Here is an 18163-nt window from a genome sequence, read left to right as displayed (position 1 = left end):
TTCTTCTGGATTCCAGTTTACTATTGGATTATTTTTAAGAAGAGGGGACTACAGTTTAAATTAATGCATTTTACTTGAAGTGGTGTTTCTAAAGATAGAATAGATGGCTGAGAAGTTAAATACGAACAGAAAAACCTGCTTTTCTGTCCCTTTTCAATTAAAGGCAATACTATGGTGCTTGCTGAAACTCTAAATGGGCATTTCCACAATACATATGATCAGAGTGGAGACCCAAAGGTGATCTAACATGTTGTTAATGTCTGAAATCCCTGTCCTGCATATTTGTCAAATGATGGGCATCATCCAACATATGCCATGAGTCAGGCTGACCCAGCTGAGGGCCAGGAGGGTTCACTACCTGCAGGACTTTGCCATTCCCTTTGCTCCCCATCGTGGTGCTCCTGCCAGCCTGTGCCACTGAGCTTTGCCAGGTAATCTGGGGCTCACTCAAATATCACCAATACCATTCTGTATCGTGCCATTTACACTTAAAACTGCTATTCTTAAAGCAAGATTGATTTTATTCTTTTGTAATACAATTTGGATCCTTGTAATGCCAGCTTTTCTAGGGGAGGGTGCAGAATTGGGTGTATAAGATAAGTAAGATGTACTTGCTCTTTTGAAGCAGTGTGCAAGAAAAAATACAGGACAGAAAAAAAAGGGAGTAACATAGAAAAACAAGGCTGAAAAATCTCCCCCTAGATCACCTTGAGAGTTTCCGTTGTCTTCTGGCCAAATTTTGAGCATTGATTCATCAGAAAAGTAGAAATGTTTATAGAATAATTTCATGTCTGAAAAAAAACCCCAAAACACTGTTTAATCTGTTTTTAAATAATATACACCATATGTGTCCAAATAATTTGTCTTAGGTTAATTCAGTCAAGAGACTTTGTACTAATCTTATTTTTCATCTTTTAAAGGCTCTTTTCTTAATACAGTGGGAGGATGCTTTAGTGTTTTTGGAGCTATTATACAACTGTAAACATGCTATGATCCAGCTTCCTGCTATTGTGAATGTTTGGACTGAGATAAAACAATTTGTTTTAAAGGAAGTTTCCTAAATACACAATACTTTTTTTTTCTTCATCTGCATGTGGCTTAATTTACGGATTGGTCCTGGTGTAAGTAAAATGAAAAGTACAACTGCTTTATTCCAAAGCTGGACTTTTTAAATCCATGTTTGATGGTGCATGGCAATCATGAACATCAAATGAGGCCTCACATGCATACAGGCTAGATGTTAATGTATAAATTATATTTACACTGCTGCTCAGTATATGTGCAATCAAGCTGGAAAACCTGCTGGGAAAACTTTAGCTACAGACATTCAGGATGTTGCAATTGTGTGCTTGCAGCAAAGGTCAAGTGTATGTCAGCACAAGGTTGCTGGTGTGTTCTTTGGAGCCCTGTATGACGCAAGATTTATGCTGAAGTACTTTTAAGGATGTTTCCTACCTTTTCAGGAGCATTCTGTTCTTATTTTCCCCAAGTTAAACATGAAACTTGTTAATCTATAAGCAAGCTTCGTCAGGTCTTTAACTTGTTTTCAAAACAAAACTGAGTAGCCAAACTTGGTGATCTGTGGTGTGCCCTTTAAGGAAGACACCAGCAAATAAGGCTGCTGAAGGCATGGTGAAGCAGGGGGAGAAATATATTTGTTCTTACACACAGGAGGTTTCTATGATCATGCTGTATGCCTGTCTCCAATAGCTGTTGAACCTGTTGGAAGGAAATTTACTTCGATCAGCAGTGTAAAAATAAGTGTGGGGAAGGAGGGAGAAACTCATGTGCACTGAGGAAAAGCTCCCAGCCTTATTAAATGCCAAACAGTTTGTGTAGGAAGACAACCTAAAACACCCAGAGTGCAGCAAAAGCTCATGTTGGAACTTCTGCCCTCTTAGACCAAGTCGAAGAAGCATGGGACACAAATCCATGGAAAGAAATAGCTCTTGGAGATGCTTGGGCTTTTTTCCTTTTTAAAGAATAAACGTATAATAAATACAAGTATAGTAATAGTTAAGAGTCTAATAAACAAAGATGGCTGTGCTGCACTGAAGAAACCACATTTCCAGCCCAGAAAATTCCAGAAAAGGGTTAGTGTAAAAATGACCTCACTGGACAATTATCTTTGGAAATAGTTTTAAAACGCCTCATAAAAAACAAAATCAATCCTAATGCTGAGGTACATTTGCTTTATTAATGAAGCAGCAAAATCAGTATCCTGTGCCACCATGTTTAGTTGGTGGAGGGGGCTGTGTTGCTCTCTCATGGTCCCAAAGAGCCTCTGATGTTCAGCCGGTGTTCGCATGAGTAAAGTAGTTGTGACCAGTCAATGTGATCGATGTAATCTGGTCTTGCAAGCACAATAAAAGCTCCAAGTCTCTCTCCTCCTGCTGAAGTGTTGCAGCTTTAGTAAAGAGACACAGGGCAAGTTTTGGCATGAAGAAAATCCTTTGGGCCTGCAAGACTGAAAATGCAAGAGTTTGGTTACCTGCTGCCTGTCAAGGTGCGTACGTGTGTTTGTTCATATGGGTTGGGTGGGAGGATGGAGATCTGACACATCAGTGTTAGCAAAAGCTTGTGGTTTAGAGACATCAGCAGAGCTGCACTCTCACTTACACTGCTTGTTCCAGTGGTAGGAGAAGATTTTATTGCTACGGAGGAAGCAACATAGAAGAGCCTACAGTGCTGTTGTCACACAAGGAGTTTTTCTGGAATGCTATACACAAATGTTTTCACCTAATTAGGGTATTTCACCACCATGGATTAGTAAAGAATGCCTTTCTCTTAGACTCACTTGTAGCAAAAAGAAATAAGATCACGGGTTGGTTTAGTTCAGAGAAATGCCAACGCTCACTTACTACAGGCTATGGTTGCTAACTTTCAGTTGGTTTTCAGGTTGTTGGTTAAGGTTAATTTGATTCCTAAGAACTACTTCCAGGAGAGTGCATTCTGCTTCTTGTGGCCTCAGGAAATCTTGAAAGTGAAGGCATGGGAAACATCCATGGGGAGATGGCCAGCAGCAGGACAGGGTGCTGCCTGTGCCAGAGCATACTTTGTCATGTGGTGAAAGGAAGCAGAACTTGGGACTGAGGTCAGGAAGGGAGGGATTGCAGCAGGGTCCTTAATGTGGCTGTGTAATTGCAACAAGAAGGCTGTGGTTTGCTTCCTGATCTTTATTTCATTACCAGTTGGCAGTACCAGCTGAAATGAACTGCCCTGCAGAGGGGACACAGGATGCCCTCCCGGCACCCTCCTGGGGCACAGTGTACCCAGGGTTTGAAGTGCTTTGCCTGCCAAGGACATAGGGTGGCACCTGTGTGACAAAGCACAGGGTGTGATGCAGCTGTGCATGCAAGGGCAAGATGTACACTGATATCCAGGAACCTTTGTAAGCAAGGAAAGTCATACCAGGAATGATCATTTTTGGCTGATGTAATTGCACAGTCACTAGGGCTTAATCTGATAAATTGCATTAGTCAGGGATTTTATTTTTTAGTACCCTGGTTCTCAGTACTACTGCAAATCTGTTAAAACAGACACAGCTCTGACAGCCATTCTCACAGGGAACAAGAAATGTGGAAGATCTGTATAAGTAGTTATGATTCTTCTATAAACAAATACAACTGAGTAAAAAGAGAAAAAAGTGACACTCAAGTCCAAAAGCTTGATCAATACAAAACCTCTCTGATGTTCAAGAAAAAATAACTGGGAGTATTTGTGAAGGACTGAGGTTTTGCACATAGGCATCATTTACATATAGCCATTTGCCCATTCAGTAGCAGGGATGCCCTTTCAGATCCCACTGGCAGTTTGGTCAAATGCTTTATTGGTAGAATTCCTGCCTTAAACTCATCACTGTAGTCCTGGGAGTCCAGCAGTGCCCTGTGTAGTGCTCTGAGAAGAGCAAGCCACCGATGTGTGTAACTGTGGAGTGAAAAATATTCTTTTTATTAATGATGTCAATATATATAGAGAGGATTTGAATTGTTGGAAGTTAACATCTGACAGATACCTCTCATCTGAAAGAGAAATGGGCAGATGTTTCTTACGGTCCCTATGGACTTTACATCACTGTAGAAATATTCACTAACAGAAATGATTTTTATTCTTCACATCTTAAGCTGTGGATTTGTGTAGGAAACAATGGCATAGGGGCCAGGCTCATCACCATCAAGAGGCACAAGCAGTCAGTTTCACCCCACCACCTCAGGAAACCCTTTCCAGCTTCCAAGGCAGAACTGATGCCAAGACAATCACAGCTTTACCTGAGGAGGTGATGCTGGGGAGTGCAAAGGGCCTGCTCAAGCCTGAGTGTCCCTGAGGCTCTCCTGCAGCAAGACTGTCACTTGGGTCTGCCTGCTGCACCAGGTGCTTCTCCAGCAAGGCTCTTCTTAAGGCCTGGGGTCTGTAGGCAGCAGCTGGTGAAAAGCTGGCCTGCAAGTCTGTCACCTCCTTGCTCCTGTTAGCACTCATGCTGGGGCTGGAGAGGGACAGCTGGGCTCCAGGTGACACTGATGGCAGAGGCCTGGGGGCTGCTACACAGTGCAAGGAATGTGAATGCACAGAAAAGGCTGGCCAGGAAAGGCTCTGTCCCCCCCGGTTAATTCTGCCTGTTACATGCAGGAAAATGGGTGTGATACATGCAGACATCTTCATGATCCTTGAGTTTTACAGCCTATGGGATTTATTCAAGTAGAAATTCTGCCAATATTTAGTATTTGGACTAATATCCAGAAGCTCTCAATTTAGTGGGTTTTTAAATGCATACGTTTTGGTCATGCAGCTTCAGAAAACTGATTTTACTATAATTGAAATAATGGCTTTAATTCCCACTGGCAATTACCATGAAACTACAGCAATACTTTTAAGTGAAAAAATTAGGATAATAAAATTACCTAAGGTTGTGTAGCAGCTGGAAACAATGAGTCAGGACTGCCTGACTGGACAATGTTTCACATATGTCGATGACCTATACTCTAAAAGAAGTTATAGCAAGATGTTTAAAATTAAGATTTTGTCAGGTCAGATGCAAAAATTATCACGAATACTTTATTTGACATTGCAGTGTTTCCTTTGCTTCTTTTGTTTTTCCCCAGTAGGAGCTGTTTTTTTTCTTTCCTTTGTAATTTTATTGAAATTACAAAGGAAAGAGTCTAAAGGCTTCATTTAGAAGATGTTTTAGAATACATTAAAACATTCAAATCAGTACATCTTAAAAGGAGAAGGGGGAAAAGGTGCAGCAACTTAAATATGGTTTTACCCAAGGATGTGCATTTCTTTGGAAGTACATACATGTTAACTCTTTCTACAGTTTAGATGTAGTTACTATATCCAAGGCTTTGGGATGGATTACTAAAGGTTATTGTTGCTTCATTCATCTGCTCCTCCCTTTGTCTCCCTCCAGCTGTAACTTGAAGCACTCTGAACTACATTTTGGTTATTTATGGAGGGGAGTCCTAAGAGCCTTGTTTGATGAAAAAGTGCATAAAATCTGACTTGAGAAGGTGCTTGGTGCACTACAATTTTTTAAAAAATCCCATAGTATTTACACTGAGGCTGGTTTGTGAACTTTTTAAAAGGAGCAATGCACTGAGGGCCATGAGACAAATTCTTTGCCTGCCATCTGGACAGTGCAGGGCCTGGCTACAACAACATGTTAAAGCAGCTGTGAGGAAAGCAACCCAGGAGGGTGTGTTTGTTTCCTTCTCGCTGACAGCTGGCATGGTCTCCACTGGCTGCGACCAAGTCTTCTGAGATGCTTTGCTCTCATTTTAAATTCTTTTGTGCTCTTAAAGCCAGTTGTGAGGAGAAGGCAATGGACTCAGCTGTGATTTAAGGGTTCAGCTTACATTTCCAAGCTGGTCTGTCTACTTATCTGTGGTTCAGTGGTTGATGACAGACAGTCCTAAACCCCAAACCTTCCACAGCATTTGGTACCATCTGAATACAAGAAGTATTTAAATGTGTGTAGAAGAAGGGTAAAATTACTGCCACAGTTTTACTAGAATCATAATCAGGAATGTCCAAATCCCACTACAGTCTACAACTCAAACATTTAATTTGGAGTTTATGTACTTTGATTTGTTCTGTATTCACTTTTCTGTAATTGGTTTAATTCTAATTATAAAGCAGAAAGCCAGTCACTGTTCTCCTGTTTTAAGTTAAAGAATCTAAAGGATAAGCCAAATTACTAGAATGTATGAATGTAAAAATACTAGGGAATTTTAATTGTGCAACATATCAATGCTCATGCTGATTTTTGGGTTTTTCTCAAATCCAGAGTTTTGACAGCAGTCTCACTAAAAGTAGTTGCTTTACAGGTGAATGACAGATATGTGCAGGTAGTAAGAATCCTTACATATAAATACTTTTCCTTTTCTAAGAAGTTGTCATCATGTAAGTCTGAAAACAAATGTTCTTGTTTGCAGCAGAGATTGGCCTTCTAAATGTGAGTATGCAACTGCAGACAACAAAGCAGACTTTTAAGATCTTTGAATCACAGCACTGGCAATTTGAATCTCATTGACTTAAAATCCAGGAGATGCCCACAGCCTGAACTTCTTACATTAAATATAATTTTACCACACAGTGTTAAAAATAACATTTCAGTTAGGACTTGGACGAGTGTCAGATTGAGAGGTCACTGAATCACTGAATCATTTAGGTTGGAGAAGACCTCTGAGATCATCAAGTCCAACCTTTGACTGGTTGCCCACTACCTTGCCAATGAGACTGTGGCACCAAATGCCATCATGTTAGTTGTTTCTTGAACACCTCCTGGATGGTGACTCCACTGCTACCCATGGGGCAGCCCATTCCAGTGTTTAACAACCCTTTCCATGATGAAATTCCTCTTGATGTCCAAACTAAACCTCCCCTGGTGCAGTCTGAGGCCACGTCCTCTTGTCCTGTCACTTGTTACCTGGGAGAAGATGCCAACCCTCGCCTCGTGACAGCCTTTGCTCAGGCAGTTGCAGAGAGCAGGAAGGTCTCCCAAGCCTCCTTTTTCCAGGTTAAACACCCCCAGCTCCCTCAGCTGCTCCTCACAGGACTTGTGCTCCAGACCCTTCCCCAACTCCCTGCCCTTCTCTGGACTTTCTTCTCATGAGTAATTGGACACAGTTGAGTTATAACTCCACCAGTGCTGAGTATGAAGGCACGATCCCTGCCCTCCTGCTGTCCACATTGCTGACACAGGCCAGGATGCCACAGGCCTTCTTGGCCCCCTGGGCACACTCTGGCTCACGACCAGCACGCCCAGGCCCTTTCCCCCTGAGCCACCTTCCAGCCACTCTGCCCCCAGCCTGTAGGTGTTTTGGCCAAATTGTAGGACATGGCACTTGGTCTGGCTGAACCAGCACAACCTAAAGGATCTGCACTTCCTGCCCTGCTCTGCATCTGTGCAGTCATTCTGTACAGTTTATTCTTATACACAGATCTGCGTTCCTTCCCATCTCACGGAAAAGATGTATCGGCTGTATCCGCTGAGTACCTGAAGCGCCAGGCACGGCGGGGCCGCGGGACCCGGGCGGGACCCGGGCGGCTCCCTGAGGCGAGGCCGGGCCGCGGTGCCGCCTTTGCCGCTCGGTCCCGCCCCGCGTCCGGGGCCGCGGGCGGGGCGGGGCGCGGCTGCCGGCGCGGAAGTGACGGAGAGAGTGGCGCTGACGCCGTTTTCCCGCGGTTCGGGCGGCGGGCGGGGGCCGGGAGCGGGAGCCGGCGGCCCCTGGTCAGTGCCGCCCGCGGCGGGCGCTCCCGGCAGCCGCTCCCGCCATGCCGCCCAAGCCCCCGCGCAGGGCGGGCTCCGCCAGGACTCAGCGCCCCAGCCCCGACGGCGGCGGCTCCGCGCCGCCCGCCGCCCCCCGGTAAGCGGCGCCCGGGCCGGGAGCGGGCTGGGGGCGGGCGGGCCGGGCCGGGGCTCTCGGCGCCCGGCGGTCCGGGCTGTGGGGCGGTGTCACCCGGGGCGGCTCCGGCAGCGGGTGGTGTGGGTTCCGTGGTCGCCCCGCGGTCCCGTGTCCCCGCTGGCGATGTGCGATGCTTTTCCCAGGGTCGAGGTGGGCGAAGCGGACTTCGTCGTGCTCTGTGATGCGCTGAAGGTATCGGAGAGCGTGAGGGAGAAAGCGTGGAAGACGTACGAGAACTTGTCGGCAGCGGATGGAGCTCTGGTGAGTATTGCTGCTCGTAGCATCGCTCGGCAGATGAGTTCTGTGCCCCAGCTCAGATACTGAGCCGTAACTTCGCTGCAGCGGCCGCCGAGGGTCTCACCGCCAAAGCTCATGTACTGTGACTTAGCTTTTTCCAAGTGAAGGTACACTTGGAAAGAAGTGGGGTGTTGCCATGTTCATGTCTGTGTAAACTAGCTTCTGTAGATTGCCCTTTTTGGTTAATATTTTGTGATAAAAGTACGTGCTCAGGAGTCTTTGTAGGTTACTAACAAGTGGCAGTAGAAAACAGCACCATGCGATCAGCTAATTCTTCGAACTGTACGTTATTTCAAATATGTCTTATTCAGCTTTATGCAGGTAGTCTTACTGCGTGTTTCTGTGTACTTCTTCCCCTCTGCATCCTTTATGAGGCTGCAGAAAGGGTATGGAGATGACTATTGCAGAGAAAGGAACGTTTTCTTTTTTTGTTGCATAATGTTAAACCTGTGCTTATCGTTGAGGCATTTCCGTTCAAAGTTAGTCATTGGGCATGTGTAAACAGATTCATAAAGTGTTAGAGCCTTTCTTGATTTTTACTTTTCCTTCTCCTCAGTATGACTGCTGTGTCAACAAGCTGGCTCAGAGAACAGCTATAATACAGCTAAATCATGGCAGAAGCTCTGTTAAAAAGTCCAGATGCAGTTTTCTAATACCCAGCTGGGGTATTATTCCTGCTGTGGGCACTTGCATTGATGTACATGTTCTGACTTCTGCTTACCCTTCTGCAGCTTCAGCTGACCTGTCACAGCTATGCTGTCACTACTAATAGTTTGTAATCTGTGGTTTTTAAACTGCAATGTGGTTATATCAGGTCTTGATACATTCACATCACGGAGTAATAATAGCATGGAAGAGAGACTGTGCACAGCTCTTTCAGTAACAGATACAATTTCTGGTCACGGGTGTTCTTGGAAGCATTTGCCTAAAAGCATAGTTGAGTTCCCCTGTAAGAATGAAAACAGGAGTGGTCAGGTCCCTTGACTGAAAAAAAAGCAGGGCAGGTTGCAGTATAATCCTGCAAATTTCATTTACAGGTAAAGTTTTGTTTTCACTGATTATTACTTAGCAGTGGCCAGATAAGATACATGGTGTTTGAAACCTTACAGCATCTGATTGCTTCCTTTACCTATTCAGAACCAGATCTTCATTATGATATATAACTAATATTTGTTGTCTTGAAAGTAAAATTGATTGTTGAGAGCCTTTCAATGTACAGGGGGAAAAAAATCTACATTATATTTCAGTCCAAGGCCTTTCCCTCAAACTTAGGGATGTACCTGTAGGGTGTTGAATTGAGTAAGCTGTCAAGTGTGTGCCTCCATGGGGATCTGGAAGGTGCTGGAGTTGCTACTTCTAGCTGAGGGCAGGCTTCATCTGACTCTGAAGTAAAGCAAGTTTACAGCATGGCTAATTGCTGCTTCTTTTCCCAAGTCAAGCTGCTGTGGTGAGCCTGGCTTCTCAGGATGACTCTCTAGTTCAAGTTGCAGGGATTCAGGAGGAGGCTGCTCTTTTCTTCCTTCTAGTAAAGGTGTTATGTTGGAGGGGCTGTCCCAGGGCTTGTCCTGCAAGCACCAGCTGTAGGTGTTTTAATCAGTGAGGTTCAGTAGTAACCTGTTCAATTCTGAACTGGAGCAGAAGCTGTGTAGCAGCTTTCTCTTCTCAAGCAAAAAGTTAAACAGCAGACCACCAGCTGAGACAAATACCAGAACACTTCTGTTTTGCAATGTAGTTGGTTTGACTTGAGGAAACTTAAATTAAAAGGCTGCTGATGGAAATAGAGGTGGCATCTAAAAGTCCCCCTCTCAAGCCATTTACAAAGTACAAAGACCTGAAACCTTGCCTTTCTTGGCTCACTGGCCTTATTTTATTGTGGTTGATGTTAGAATTGTGCCTGCCAAATCTCTGAGGATGTGAAGAGCACTTGTAGTGGTAACTGGGAAGCAGTGTGGCCCAGACTTTAGGTAATGTGGTAACTGGCAGATACTCAGGGTGCAGTTGTGGTTTGGATGCAGTCTGAACATCTGCTGTATCCTTGCTCAGTGAATGTTTAGTGACTTGAAATAAAAACATCGTGTAGTGCTGTCCTTTTTGAATTGCTCAGGGTGCGTGTGCAGAGACTCCATAAACTGGGTACATGTGGCTTAAAAGTATAAAGCAATTATTTTTGGCAGGCATATACACAAAAAATTGCTAGAATGTAGTGACCTACCAGCCTAAATGTGCCTGTGCTTCAGTGAGATATTTTACTGACCAGGTAGGCATCAGCCAGGAGGAGAGAACTTATCTGCTGCTCCCTGGAATGAATGCTAATGCCTACTGGAGCCACTGCTTTTTTTCCTTCAGGATATCACACCTTTCCACTCTGATATTTTTTCTTTTGAGCATTTGAGCTACTAGTGATGATACTTTGAAATTTCAGCTTTCTTATCTTGCACTTCCTTTCCATGCTCTGTAACTTTCCTTGCAGTGCTCTCCAGTTATCTGTGTCCACAGCATGTGAGTCAAGGATATACAGATGCACCCTATTGCAGCTGGGCTGTGAGTCCTTGAAACAGCTGAACCCCTTTGAGAGGTGTGGAGGAGGAGGAAGGTGACAAGAGAGAGATGGTAACACAACTTTTCTGGAAACTGTGGCTGACCTGTAGTTGTGAAAACCAGGTCTGCAGAGGGGGATTGTTCAAAAGCACCACAGCTGTCTGTTAAATGTGTTGTTAAATATGGTGGTGTTTTCCTTCATAGTAGGAGAACATTAAAGCTTCCCTCTGTGACAGCCAAGTTTAATGACATTCTTCTACAATAAAATGGTAACTCAAAATGTCTTAGAACCCCAAATGCTGAATCAGCACTCTTGGTGTGCAGGCTGAAGGAAGGTATCTGATGTGTAATCAGAAAGATGTTTCTTTTTAAATTCTTTTGCTATCTGGTGAACTTCTACACAAGCTTATTGTGAACATTGGAGTGTTTATATAAACAAGAGCTTTTCATTGGTGTCATACAAATATTTTTGCTCTCTCTATCATTTCTTTTCTTTATCAAACCAAGCTACCTAGATGAACAGAATCTTTTAGAGTTGTAGTTTTTACAGTCTTAGTTTCAAAACTTCTACACACTGATTGTTGTTGGCTTAACATTGGCTCTGATCCTTGCTTCTCTTGTACTCTTAATTTTTTGTAACTCTCCTGAAATCTGTATTATGAACCAAAATGCTTGCAAATTCTAGATGGAATGAATAGATTTAGTGGAATTACTAATGTACCTTGGTGAGCAGCAGGTGATTGTTGGTGTTAAGGGATATTAGAAGTAGTCCAGGAAGCCATACTAATACTGCTGTGAAGAAGCTCAGGGCGTTTGTTATGTTCTGCTACTGTTTGTTTTGGTAGAGAGCAGCAAAATGAGAATCTCAAGTAGAATATGGGGTGATACAAGCAGGAAAGAAAAGCTTGAGCAAATTGTTGCTGAATGTATTGGAAAGAACCCATGTGAGGAACAGGATGATTTGGTGACTAAATTGGAACCAAACTTCTCCAAAGAAAATTGAAGTGGTTTAAGAAGTTGATAGAATTTGGAGTCTGCCGAGGACGTTAAGGCATTAGGATCTGGTATGCTTCGAGCTCATCAGCTTAGTTAGCTCTAATATGTGGTGCGTGGGTAGGAGCTCCATTCTTTTGTTGGCTGTTCATAGCACTGTTTGGGAAATGTGGCTCACTGTTCTGCTGCAGCTCAGCTGTTCAGAGTCAGGAATTCCTGAGCCATTTTTATCAAGTATTTGTCTAACCCGCTATTAAAAAATTGTCGTGGTGAAAGATCTGCACTCTGCATAGTTAGGTTTTCCTAGTTTAGCTTTATTTGCCCATTTATTTTTTCCCCCAAGTACTGTACTAATTTGTTTCTGTTGTAATTCAAGCCAGTGGTGTAAAATTCTGTACTTCATGAGAGAGTTATTGTTGCTGCCTTTTCCTTCAGAAAGTCTCTAGCATATGAAGACATTCTAGGCATTTTTTCTTGTCTCTAATTACTTTTCTTACATCCTGAAATTCTCCCCAACTGGTTACTTACACTGGTATGCAGATACTGCAGAGCACTTGATTTGTGCAGGAGTTGAACTGCTTTCTTAGTGAAGAAAATGTACCAGGTAAACTGTTGCTTAAGTTGAGGCATTAATGAAGTAAAGACTACTTAAATATGGAAGGTTGGTCTGCATAGACCAAAGAGTTCATGTTCAGGAGGCCAAGTGTCCCCAGTCCATAAAATTTCACTTTTAAATTGAAAAAATTCCTTTTGTTTGTTGTTTCTTATTAAATAGAGAATATTTTAATTGGTAAGCCACCTCATCCTCATGTTAAAAGACAAAGAGGCCTATTGCTTTTGATAAAAGCATGAAACACATGAGCTAATAAAGTATTTTCTGTCTAGACTTTGTCTCTAATTTATAGAACTGCAGCTGAACTGAACCTGAATCCATTGAAACTTTGGATGGATGAGCAAAATTACAGATATTTTAGGATCCTCTGTTATTAAAAAAAGAACTACTACTGCAAGTCCCAAAACAAACAAATCATCTCCATGGCCTCTTGCTGATGATATTCAGTATCTTAGCAGCAGATGCGCTGCTTGTATGTGCCCTTGGACTTTAAAAGATCAAGCAACTGGTATAGAGTTTCTTTTTTTACTCATCTTCTGCCTATCCTGAGGAGAGATTGATGACCTCTCCAGTCTTGCCGCATGTAAAAGTGTAATGGGAACTTTGCATATCAGATGAACTATTTTTACTACTTCACTACTTTCCGTTGACTTCATTACTTTCAGCTAGTATTTTGTTTGAATTTGATCTCCTCTGTTGTGAACTAATAATAATCTTCTATCCCAGACAATGTTCAATAGAAAATTTAAACCTGGTATTGTTGAAAAAATGAAGGATCTGTCTTTACACGGAACTTCTTATATGTAGACAGGGCTTATAATGGTCACAGATTTTTTTTTTTCCCCTGGGGTATTCTTCCTGCAGGTTTTTATTCTGAACAGTTTTCTATTGTGAGACTTCTTGAGTCTACTCTCCAGTCATCTTCCACCCACTGTAATCATAAAGATGTAAAGTCAGAATGGTTTGGGTTGGAAGGAACCTTTAAAGGTCATCTCATTCCAACCCCCTGCCATGGGCAGGGACAACTTCCACTAGAGCAGATTGCTCAGGGCCCAAGTTGATTGTTCAATGTGGCCTTGAACACTTCCAGGGATAGGGCATCCACAGCTTCTCTGGTCAGCCTGTCCTGGTGTCTCACCACCCTCACAGTAGAGAATTTCTTCCTAATCCTGATCTAAACCTGCTTTCTTTCAGTTTGAAGCCATTTCCCTTTGTCCTATCGCTACATGTCCTTATAAAAAGTCCCTCTTCAGCTCTCTTAGAGCTCCCTTGAGGTACTGGAACATGCTGTAAGATCTCCCTGAAGCCTCTTCTTCTCCAGGCTGAACAGCCCCAACTCTCCCCAGCCCCCTGATCATCTCTGTAACCTCCTTAGGACTATCTCTAACAAATGTCTGTGTTTTTCTACCATCAAGCTAGTTCTCCATGTTGATTGGAATGTAGTAACTGAGATTTTATGTTAGGAAGCCAAGTTCCATATCTTCGTCTTCAAAAATCAGGTGCTTGATATTTGCAGTGAGACATCCTATATCCCATTTGGTTCAAGTATCTGTGTTTGCATATTTTTCATGTGCATTTCCTTTGACCTTCTTTTACACAACAGCATTTGAAGTTTCTATTCCTGGATCACTTTTGTAGGCTGTCACCAAAATTGTTATCAGTGTTGGCAGAAGAGTAAATGTCTCTAACTGTATACTAGAGCTGAGACTTCCTGTGACCATCTCCTCCTTGGGACTGATTAACACTGGAGAACCTCTGGAGGCAGGGAACAGAAGTTATTCCTGTTAGTGCCTTTAACACCTTTCAGCTACATTTGGAAAGAAGAGAGGCAAGAATCCCATTTTACAATAATTAAATGTTGGATGGGCATTTTAAGCTAATGACTTCTCCCAGGTGGTTTTCAGTAGATTTAAATAAACTAGTCATCTGGTAAAAATCAGATTGAATAAAAGTAGTGGTAAGTCTAGAATGAGAAATATTTTGTAAGAGTTTTAGATCTTTTTCTTACAGAAAACTATATTGATTCTACAGAACATTGCCCAAAGTTCCTTGGAATTGCACGGGTTCCTTGGAATCCTAAATAAAAGATGATAAAAAGAGAAAGAAATCTATGTGGGCTCCTACATGTTAAATAATCTTAGGGCTAGTGATTGGTAGGTATGCTTTGTTTCATGATGAGTTGAATTAAGATCACTGCAAGTCATCTTACTTAAACTGAAGGACAGCCAAGGGCAGATGTTGAGCTGTTGTCCTGCCCATTTTCTGTAGTGATGCCATATCAACAAAGATCTTGAGTCAGACTGGTGAAGAAGAAAACCCTCAGAAATTAATTTCTGGCTATGAATTTGTCTTCATTTCATTCCCTTCATTTCATTTAATTTCTTCAGTGCATTCCCATGCATCCAAATCCCTCTGAGATGAATCATCTGCTTTGGCTGTAAACAAAGCAAAATAGTTGGAAGAAGTGATGCTGCTGTGTTTTTTGTTCAGCAGTCAATTTAACTCATAGGAAAGAAGAGAACTTTGGGAGGGAGGGGGTGTGAAGAGGAGAGTTCTTATGAGTGTGACTTGCCAGGAAGATATCTCCTTATTTCTTCTCCCCTTCCCCTGCCCCATGATGTTTATATTTGTTCTGGTTTCAGCTGGAATAAAGCTGATTTTGTTCCCAGTAGCTGGTATAGCGCTATGTTTTGGATTTAGCATATGAGAATGTTGACAATGCTGATACTTTAGTTCTTGCTAAGTAGTACTCGCACTTTCAGGTTCCCATGCTCTGCCAGTGGGCATGCACCCAAAAATCTGGAGCGAGCATGACCAGGACAGGTGTCCTGAATTGGCCAAAGGGGTACTCCATACCAAAGAACGTCATGCCCACTATATAAATTGCATTGGAGTTGTGCTGGGAGTTGCTTGCTGCTCAGGAATGGGCTGGGTGTGGTGAGCAAATTTATTGAGCATCACTTGTTTCTGTTGGGTTTTATGTCTCTCTCTGTCTTTCATTTCCATTGCAATTATTACAACTGTTGTTATTATTATTGCTGCATTTTATTTTGTTCCAGTTATTAAACTGTTCTTTTCTCAAGCTGCGATGGTTGGTTTCTGACACGCCTCCTCACTGTGGGGATGAGAAGTGAGCAAGCAGCTGTGTGGTACTTAGTTGCTAGCTGGGGTTAAACCATGACAATATTTATGGATTTAAATCACTGGAATTTTAGTAGGTAAAACAAGGTATCTGCCATAGCCAATGCATGGCTATGGCAGATACCTTGTTTTACCTTTGTTATAAGGCAGGCATGCTCAGGTGCTGCTCACCTTTTCTTTGCTACTAGGAAAAAAACCCCAATCCATAATCTATTTATCTTGGGTTGTGTGTAATTTTTCTTGTTAGGCCAGCAGTCAGCCAACATCTTGTGTTGAGAAGTTGTCCAAAGCATCCTGTACCTTCAGCAATGGGTGTGGGAGTAGTCCTGATACTGGAGTTTGGCCATCTGTAATGGTTTCAATCTCATGGATGGCTAGGTTGCCTTGAGACTGCTTTCCTGTTTAATGCTAGAAACAAATAAGTTATTACCCCCAACCATACTGCACAAGGAGTTTAAAGGTTGTTCTTGATAAACGAGACCTCTCTCCTATCAAATAAAGCATTGCTGTAGCCTTCTAGCACTCATCCTGCCAGAGCTGAGCTAGGCTGCCCAGGAAAGCTGGGCTTGTTTGGATAGGCAACAAACCAGGAACAATTTCATCACTTGGTGGCACTCAGTCCTCCTGCCCTACAAGATATTGTATTTACAGGTCAACATCATGGCCTGAGTTTGCAGGAGCATGGAGTGAAAGGAACTTATTTAATAAACAAGGTCAGCTGACTCCAGGGGCAGGGGTATGCTCAGTGTGAGTAGTCTTCCCTCTTGGTAGTTCACTAGCTAGCATTAACCTGCATAATTTGTTATATCCCTTTGTGTATCAACAAATGCATCTCAGTCTGCTTATTTCAAAGTAATTTTCTCTTGTGCAAGGAGTCATGATTTGTAGAAACACTCAAATAGGAATGCAGGAAGAAAATAGTGACTTAAATAATTGTCAGTTGTCACACTGTTGAGGGTGGCTGGTTAGTTTTGCATTGAAGCCTGTTCTATAACTATTAACAATTGCACAAGCCAGTCAAAGTTTTTCTTCTTTGGAGAAAGACCCCAGCCACTCTTCCCTGATGTATAAATACTGTTACCAAGAAAGACACAGAGCAACTATCACCAAAACAAAACAAAATGTTGGCAGTATTAGTGAAATTGTATCATTTATGGGCACGGTGGGTTATTGGTCATGGTTACACTGCTGAATAAGCAAGGACATGAGTGGATGCTGACAGTGCAGAGGATTTTGGAGCAGGTTTGGAAGACTGCATAACATGGAGTGAGCTTGGTCTGGTGCAGTCTTACTCCTACTGCCATTGGGGAACATTTTCTAGAGTGAGCAGGCCCCTGCAACTCGCATTGGTGTTGTTTAGGAGGCAACTCGGTGGAATGATCAGGGCAAGGATAAAAAAGTAGGCGGGGGAGTGGGCTAAAGCTAGGCAGTGTGGAAGAGCAGGAATGCAGTGTTTCCATTCCCTTGCTCCTAGTGCTCCATTTCACTTCTGTCCTCCAAGAGATGACATGTCCAACCTAGAGCTGTGGATAATGCATTCAGATCCTGCTCCCTTGCTGTGAGCCTGAGTGGTGTTGCAGTTTTATTTACAAGGATGCTGGATTTCCAAAAAATATTTTACAAGTTTGCTGTTTCTGCAGTTTTGGCCTGCACCCATGCCTAGTTCTGTCTTCAAAATAGCTTTGTTTCCAAAACTTGGGATATACGTGCTTAAGGGGCTTTTTTCCATGATTCTACAAGTCATTGTTCTTTAGGGGTTTTCCACTGAGTTGCTGTTTTGGTGGAAGGGTATTGGAGTCTTTAGTGATACCTGTCTGGCTTCAAGTGAATGGCTTGTGAACCATCATTAGGAGTTCTACTCCATGTGGATTCCATGTCGGTCATTGTGGGTAGGCTTCTTTTGATGAAGGATGATTGGTTATAACTTGCACTTTCTAAATAGCACAAAGCAGACGTTAAATGTAGATGTATGGTAGGAAAATGGCTGGAAGTGCTTGTTACTATCAAACTTTACTAAGCAGAGATGGATTTGTGGTTCAGCAAACCACGGTGATGAGTGGTTGACACAGCTGTACTCATTTATGAGTGTTTATTGCCTGTCATTGTAAAGATTTCAATTATGTTTTTATGACTTGGCTTCTTATTCCTTAACTTTCAGTGTTTTGTTATGATCAAATATGGTAATTTAGGAAAAAAAAAAAAGAAATCATTACTTCTGCTCTGCAAAAACATTCCATGGAACTGAAGCTTGTATTTTGAAGCTTTGCTGAATTGTATGGGTAAAATTGATCCTGTACTGTAGGAATAAAAGTTGAAATGCTCAGTCTTTTACCTGTATTGTAAAACCTGGAATGGTTTTCTGTTATAAAATAATTGGCTGTTATAGTCAAATGCTTGTTTGAGGATGTTTCGTTTAACCATTTCTAATAATGTTTGGACAAATTATTGCCTTCCATGCATTACCCATTTTTGTTGATTAATAAAAACTCTTTCTTCTCTTTTTTCAAAAAGGCTTGCAACACAAAGAAAAAGGAAACATGGGGTGTATGTATCTTTATTGTAGCAATTGATCTGGATGAAGTGACATTTACTTTCACTGAGCTTTTGAAAAGTATAAAAATGAGGTAAGTGAGTTTAAGTGTCTGAATTTAGATTTTAACAATTAACTTGTCAACAT

The 18163-nt window shown here is 42.4% G+C and overlaps 1 protein-coding gene across 1 annotated transcript in view; it reads left to right on the top strand.

Annotated features, from left to right (window-relative positions):
- Nucleotides 1-7773: 7773 nt before the first annotated feature.
- RB1 (RB transcriptional corepressor 1) overlaps nt 7774-18163 on the top strand; it is a 71316-nt gene continuing 60926 nt past the window's right edge. Inside the window, exons 1-3 of the mRNA XM_066544992.1 lie at nt 7774-7865; nt 8048-8165; nt 17998-18110. Coding sequence (XP_066401089.1) covers nt 7774-7865; nt 8048-8165; nt 17998-18110 — 323 coding nt within the window. The remainder of the gene's footprint in view (nt 7866-8047; nt 8166-17997; nt 18111-18163) is intronic.

This window comes from Molothrus aeneus, chromosome 2 (assembly GCF_037042795.1).
Source record: "Molothrus aeneus isolate 106 chromosome 2, BPBGC_Maene_1.0, whole genome shotgun sequence".
Lineage (NCBI taxonomy): Eukaryota > Metazoa > Chordata > Aves > Passeriformes > Icteridae > Molothrus > Molothrus aeneus.
This window is presented reverse-complemented; position numbering and strand designations above follow the sequence as displayed.